Here is a 7659-nt window from a genome sequence, read left to right as displayed (position 1 = left end):
TTTTTCGTTGCTGTGGTCGTTGTTTGCTTTGGTTTTGTTTCTTTTCAGGTGCAGACAATCGCTATAGGAACAAATTAAGCGTTCGGCGGAGCCGTCTCCGGACAAGGCGGTGGTGGTCAAAGCGCTCGGCGGGAGGCAGGAGGATGCTGAGCCCTGGACACGAACAAACCACCCTCCCAGAAAGCAGAAGCCTCGTGTCATTGCACTAAAAGTACAAGAGCTCATGGAACAGACGGTACAACCAAGTGATGACAGCAGAACTGTGGGCACAAGCTGGAGAGGAATGGGGAAACGTTTCCTCCAGCAGCTGACGGCAAAACTTAGCAGGTGCTGTAGGTAACGCACTACGCCTTCGGATCTCAAGCAAACACTCAACTTCTTCGTTTAAGTCTCTCCCTGAGATCATAAAAAATAGGATGCAATATCCTAAAAAGACTAATGACATTTCACAGGTAATGCAATTTAGAAAGAAACACTTCCATGTTTTCTTTTCCAACAATGTGCATTTTTGTAAACTGCTATAAATTGCAATTCAAAAGCCCTGATCTCGCCATCCCCAATCATTTTTTATACTGATCAAATGAATGCAGATACTCCCATTTGGGAGGGGCGACATGACATTTCACTTGGCAGTTCTAAACAGGTCACAGACCTTTCACAGACCCTAAGGCAGTGGGAGGGAGCTCTTTACGAAACCGTGTAACCAAATCAAACCAATGGTTACCCCTTTTCAATACCATTGGAATGGTTTGCACAATGCTATTCACATAGCAGCAGAGAAACTGAAAGGATGGTCATCCAATGGAAATTTCTTTTCTTTTGTTTAAACTTGTGGAGCTCCAAAAAAAATACTGGAAAACAATTACTTTTTGTATGACAAAAAGCTAAACACTTCTACGTACAGCCGTACGTGTACACCAGGGCCTTCAGTGCGCCTGGATGTTTATACAGATATAGTCACACATCTGTGTGTGGGGATGTACATTTATTGGAGATGTTGCTTTGTTTGAAACCATAGGCACAAAGACACAACATGGCTGCCCTGGAGATGACCTATTGCTTTCAAGTTGCTTGAACACATCAGAATTTCTATTGTTGAGGTTGATTAATTGAAACTGATAAGTTACCATGAATAAAGATTGTTTTTCTGTTTAATGTGGTGGGCCTGATTTGGTAAATGCTTCATTCATGTAGCCTTGCAGTGCAGCATATGGGCAAGATTCATTCAGTATCGCAAACATATACAATTTATTATGCCTGTATGGTCACAACCAAAAGGCCTTTCTATTTTAATGACAAAGTTTGAATGAAAAATTCCATTTAAAGAGTCACTAACATTAAGTGCGGCTTTGTAATTTATTCCTGTTGCCGGCTGCCGGGGAATGGAGCTCCTGGAAAAGCGGAGGCGCAGCGGGCAGGGCCGGCAGCGCCGTGCTCCGGGGCCGAGCAGCCTCTTCTCGCAGGCCCCGGCCGCCCCACGCGTGTCCAGGCTGCTCCTCGTGTCCCACTGTGCCGATAAACTCCTCGCGTCGCACCCTGCTGACAAACTCAGGGCCGCCGTGTCGCGGCTTCAGCGCCACCGCCTCCCCGCGCTGCGCTGGACGGGGCGGACGAGAGACCCGCTGAGCTTCCAGCGCCTCCTCCGCGGGCAAAGCCGCCCCGGGACCGCCAACACCTCTGCCCGGAGCAGTCGGTGCCGGTGTCGGTGCCGGTGCCGGTGCCGGTGCCGGTGCCGGTGTCGGTGTCGGTGTCGGTGACGGTGCCGGTGCCGGTGCCGGTGTCGGTGTCGGTGTCGGTGCCGCTGTCGGTGTCGGTGTCGGTGCCGGTGCCGGTGTCCGTGGCACGCCGAGGGCGCGGTGCCCTCCCTGCGCCCCGCCCGGGCTCTGGCTGCCGAACCAAAGCACGGCACGGTGCGCAGCCGGAGGCTCACCGGGAGCTCTCCACATCCCCACGGAGCGCAGCCCAGCCCCGGCGGCGGCAGGGAGGGCAGTGGGATGTCTGCGGGTGCTGAGTGTGTCCCTCCGGGTGTCATCCCCGGCCGTGGGTGCCACCGCGGGGCGCTTCCACCGGGGAAAGGGCGCGGGAGAAACAAAAGGCTCCGTCTCCAGGATACAGGCTCACCCAGGGCGCTGCGTTGATACTCAAGAGTGAAGTTAAGCACCACTGTGGCCAAGGGGATCATTGCTTCATCATTTTACACCCTAAACTTTCTCTGTCCCCATCTCTTCCTGGCTAATCACCGGTCTAAAAGTTTTCAACACAGGCGACTCTCAGCCTTGACCTCACTGCTGCTTAAGAAGCCTGTGCCGTTTTCTGCATGATCTATTCCTAACTAAAACAGGTCAAAACAACAACAAAGCCTCACCCAACAGGGGAAAAAGAATCTACTTGAAATGAAGATGTGATGAAGACGCATCAGGAACTACTGTGTGGTGTAAATCACTACACTTCAGTCCACATCTACGGGGTACGGTCCTGTTCCTGTCTATTTGAGGGGCTTTGTAAAGCAACATTTCACGAAATCAGCAGCTTTGACAGACAAAGTAGAGCTTCTGCATCATCACAACTAAGCAATTAAATTTGGGGTTGAAATTTAGGAAAAATCCCTTGAAAGAGCCCTTTCAAGCATTTTTTTAAAAAAAAATGACCTCTTAACCTCTTTCTCCTCGATTGACAGAGTAATTTGAAACAGAAACAATGTAATCTATCAAAATAAGTTGTGTTACTTCTGTAAATCAGATATTTATGTTTGAGCTTTCTCCTATTGACAAGCTGTAAAGGCTCACTGTTATTCCAAGGCTTTATCTCTGAGATTCTTGTCTTTTCTGCTCATTAAGAGTCTGTCTACAGATTACAAAGTCAATAGATGCAAACACCGGACTGTGAGAAAACTCTCCCTGAGTACATAAAAATCAACAGCAGTGGATGCTATACAATGGAAAGCATAGATGTTTGTAGGTGTTCGGTTTTATCATCTTTAGACAAGGAAGAGAGTAAATATTGTGGCAAAACTTCACCTTCCAGTGTTGCACACTTCCTTCTGCCACTCCTAAAGGTGGACCTCTTTGCAGCATCATCTTGAAATGGCAGATCTAAGTTTAAATGAAAGATAGTTTACAACCATTTTGAGTTTTCTACCCAAAACTACAGTGTTAATTATGAAGCCAACTAGCAGGTGGTGGGCCTGGGTGAGATAATTTTACAGCTACTTTTATGGATTATCCTGTAAAGGCATGACTGAACCTAGTGGAGCTCCTTCCCATCATTAAAAGACTGAAGGATCCTGGGCCCTGGACAGGCTTCCTCAGTTCCTGAGAGGTGCATCAAGGCACAGATTTTCAGTATTTCCTACACTATTGAGTCCAGTTTACTATTATGCACTATTTTTTTTAAATGCTGCAATGTGTGCAATCTCGATATTCCTCTGTGCTCACATGTTGAAATGAAACTAAAGTTAAAAATAGCCACAGACAAAACTCTCAGCTTCAATCCAATCCACATGAAGGGAAAATTATCTATGAGGAAGCAGAAGCACATGGTCAGACTGATTTTGCCAAGCTTTTAATAATCAAGTATTAACGCCAATAACACTCTTTTATATATCTACAAGAAGTGTTTGGGGTCACCTTTAAAAGCTGGCAAAAACAGAGAAGTGATTTCCCAAGCTTCCTGTGGGCACCGACAGCCCTGATTGGAATCAACATTTCCCGTTTTGCCCAACATCACGGTAGACCTGGTGTCTTCCCTGTCATGAATTTAACTTTAAGAGGGGAGGGAGGTAGAAAATTTCAAGACAGTTTGTGTAACTGCCTAGGTCTGATGCTTTATGGTTGGCACCTCATTTAGTTCTGCTGAATTAACTTTTCCTGCCTATGCTATTGTCATGCACTACCCACTCGGCTGAATGGTGCCTTTTCTCTTCATGTGCTACATGTAGCAGAGACTCCCCAGAGCCCTGGAATTGCCTCCTCCACAGCAGTTTTACACCTGGGTATGTGTGGCCAGCAAGGCTGTGCTTGTGGCTTATATTTGTAACTACTTCACAAAAGTAGCAAAGAATTGAGAAAGTTCTATTTGAAAAAGAGTATATGGATAAGGTGGGGGCGTGTGGACAAGCTGGAGCATGTCTAAGATAAAGGGGTTTAATATGTTTCCTAAGCATTTATAAAATGTTTTCTTTGCAGGATGTTAACCTAATGTATGATTTTCTCTTTTACCTTTAAAAGGTTTAAGGTTCTACATACTACATTTTAAATAAAAATGTATTTGTATGGAAATAAAGAACCTATATATTGAAGCTGATAAAGTCACAATTACCTTTACTATAAATCCTATTGTATTGCTAAACTTGTATGTGGAGGTAGACAATTGGGGGAAGTGATGCACCACTTGAATCCTAAATTCAGGAACTTCAAGAATAGATAAAAGAAACAGTTCACTTCCTAAAATGTACTTGATTTATATTATCATACATTCCTAAGCCTCTGTTTTTTCATGTATTTTCTGAAGTAATTATTTATTTCATTAAACATTAACAAACTTATTCACAGGAAAAAACCGTGCATTAAAACATGTAATTTTCTTGTTTTAAGAATAATTTCCCAAGATGAAAAAATTCTAAGCAATGAGCACACCTGAGATTTACTGCAATCAATTCTACCTTGGTATACAGAATTCTCTGGATTTACCCATGAGATTTATTTGGATACAACCAAGAGATGATTTCACTGGTGCTTTGACATGGAGCACTGAAACTGTTCTCACTTCCATACTGTTCCCCAGTGTCACCAAAGTGATGCATTTCACCCTTTTAGAAAGGAATTCCACATTAATTTCACTAAGTGAAAATTTATGAACTGATGCCAAGAATATTTCCATAAGCTGACAGCTTACAATGAAATCAATCAAGGAGATTTTAAATAGGAATCATAAACCTGACACATTTCTTTATGTTCGCATCATTTATGAGGGCTTTGGTATCTCGAAAAGAAATTCTAGTTTGTCATTCTTGACACAAAACTGATAATTTTAAAATCAAGTACATTTGTACCATTCCTTTCTGAAACTGGGCTAGCAGTGTTCTAAACACATTTCTTTGGAAAGCTTGACCATGCCATTTTCAGTTTGGAACTTTTCAGAATTTTCCTCCCTGAACATGTGATCAGATGATTTGAAGCAAATTCCTTCTATTATTGGAACAGTAAATTATTGCAAAGAAACCCCATTGAGCACCTTCCCATACATACTATGATAGCTGAATATTCAAAATCTTCACAGAAAGCCTGTGGCAACAATCCCTTGAGAGAGGAATGGCACAGTGCTTTGCAAGCATGTCTTGTGATTAATCCTAGGTAGGTCAATAAATAAACTTGGGAAGAGGTGAGAAAGAGGGCTGTTTCTGCTTTAAAAACTGTTCATTTTCTTAGTGTCTTTTGCTCATTCCACCATTCATGATGAGAATGTGGGGGTACAAAACAGAAAATCTGTATGTACAAATAGATTGGATGTCCTCCAGTAAATTAGTTGGACATGGAAGGAGGGCTGAGTCTGATTACTACAGAATACTCAACACAGTTTATCAGCAGTCAAGAAGAGAATCTGCAGGGCAAAGGAGTCATTGAAAATATCAAGGATTCCTTCAGAATATCCCATATCCTCTTTGAGGGGAAACTGTAGGGCAGACATCAGCCAGTGGCACAGGTTTCTGACCAGAATGACGTTACATAGCACTGGTAATTAGATCTATTATTTCTGTATAGCTTCAATTATGCACACAGACATTGCACTCTACAGCCTAATCAACTATTCATGAGAATGATATCAAGCCCTGTGCAGAAGCCAAAACATCACTGTATGTTGGAGGAGTCTTTTGTTGAGTCACAGTTTTCAATATATTCCTTCACATAGCTGAAATGATGAATTTATTGCAATTGTTTTTCAATAACAATAAAGTATCAAGGTTAGGCTTGCTTTAAAGGAAACTAATAATGAATTTATTTCTAAGAATTTGCTCTAATTAAGGGAATATTTTCCTTTCAGATAAACTGATAATGCAGTGAATATTCTTGTTTGGCTAACTAATACTTTTTTTTCTTTCCAAAGTTCTGAAAAGAAAACATTTTACAACTATGCACCAGATAAGCTGATCTTGCTGCAGAAGCAACTTCTGAAGTATTTCAGAAATAGAGATATTCCCACATTGTTTTCCTTTATGCTCCACATCACCCCAGTGAAGGTAGCAAGAATCCTTTCAAATCATCAGAAAGAAGTGACACCCTTGTTGCTAAAAGTGTAGTTTCTTTTTACTTTAACACAATCCAGCTGATAGTCTTTTGGTATCTAAAAACCACCAAAACAAACAAACAAACAAACCCCCCAAATGCAAACATTTTTCTTAATTCAGCCAATATTCACTATTCAGTAAGAGTGATAGGTCTAAAGAATTAAAACAAGCCCATATTATTGTTTTGTAATCTGAAACATGCTTCTGACTTGCTAAAAACGAATGAAGAACACTTTCCATGCCTTTTTGATCATAGGGAAATGCAGGAACATTTTTGTTTCTCTATGGTTTGTTTGGAGCTCTATAGCTTCCCTCTTCCCATGAGACTTTGGTAAGCACGACTTTGAAGAATGCTAAATGACATTTGGCACCTGGATATGGGATGGAATCACAGATTGCACTCGCAAAACCAAAGAATCATAGGCTGTGTAATGCCTGCTTTTCTTCTGTTCATCATCTGTAAAAAGCTCAGGTGGAAATTACTGTAGACATGGTGGTAGAAAGAAGGCAATGGCCAGTCAAGAACCAATCCAGATCAGTCTCACAAGACTAACACCTTGCAGTATTAGAGGTAATACTAACAGTATTAGAGGTAGAAGAAGGGAGGAAAAGAAGGAAGACCATTCAGAAGTCCTTTCATACAAACGAGAGAACAAATGATACAACAGTTGGCTCAAATTCCCAGAGCCATTAGCAATTACCAAGACATGTTAGAAGAAGTGTCTACCTGGACGAGTTTGTGCTTAGTAGGTATTTGCAAGGCTTATGCATTTATTAGATGGTCTTTGTAGAATGAAGGAAACTAGTGTGAAACCTCCAGTCACTGAAGCAATCAGACTTTTATTTGTGTATCATAAATAGAACCCACCTCATTCACAATGAGTCATAAACACTCACACGTCCCAAATGTCCCTTGTCGGCTAGCCAAAATAAAATGTTCTCCTAGAGGATACCTCCAAGCCTTCTGATCCTGTGTCTTGAAGGACAGAATTTTGCCTCTGAGACAACTATTCTTTAACTCAAAATGTGAGATCAAAGAACTCTTATGCTCGCTCCCTAAAATCTCTCCTTCGCTTGAACTTTGGGTCAGATAAAATAGTCACTGACAGCACAAATGCCACCAAATGTAATAGATTCAAGTCCTTTTGAATGTAACCATCTCTGTTCTTTTTAAAAAACACCATACCCATGCTATTTTTGCAGGCCAAAAGTGTATGATTGTAACATACTAAGCAGTTATAAATACTTAAACTTCAGACTATGTTAGTATGCATCAAAATTTCAGATTCACTGTCTTCAAACACCGTCCATTTTTGTTGCATTTGGAAGTCAAATAAATCTTTGTCTTTTTTTTCCTACTTTTCTGTAGTCTGGAT

The 7659-nt window shown here is 41.8% G+C and overlaps 1 protein-coding gene across 1 annotated transcript; it reads right to left on the bottom strand.

Moving 5' to 3' along the window:
• Positions 1-1238: 1238 nt before the first annotated feature.
• Positions 1239-3534, bottom strand: LOC146440884 (uncharacterized). Its single transcript, XM_085053939.1, has 2 exons — positions 3018-3534; positions 1239-1887 (listed from the first exon to the last, which is right to left on the bottom strand). The coding sequence occupies exons 1-2, from the start codon at positions 3075-3077 to the stop codon at positions 1549-1551; spliced, it is 399 nt and encodes a 132-aa protein (XP_084910065.1). The 5' UTR covers positions 3078-3534; the 3' UTR covers positions 1239-1548.
• Positions 3535-7659: the final 4125 nt, after the last annotated feature.

Source organism: Lichenostomus cassidix, chromosome 2 (genome assembly GCF_008360975.1).
Source record: "Lichenostomus cassidix isolate B80296 chromosome 2, HeHo_3.0, whole genome shotgun sequence".
In the NCBI taxonomy this organism is placed as follows: Eukaryota; Metazoa; Chordata; class Aves; order Passeriformes; family Meliphagidae; genus Lichenostomus; species Lichenostomus cassidix.
Note: the sequence above shows the minus strand (reverse complement) of the source record. Positions and strands in the feature narration are given on the sequence as shown.

Bases quoted from the DNA above. Each gene is read 5' to 3' on its own strand.
- LOC146440884 (XM_085053939.1), bottom strand. From the start codon at position 3,077: ATGATGCTGCAAAGAGGTCCACCTTTAGGAGTGGCAGAAGGAAGTGTG. The intron at 1,888-3,017 runs GTGAAGTTTTGC...TTGGTTCGGCAG, and splicing joins GAAGTGTGCAACACTGGAAG to CCAGAGCCCGGGCGGGGCGC.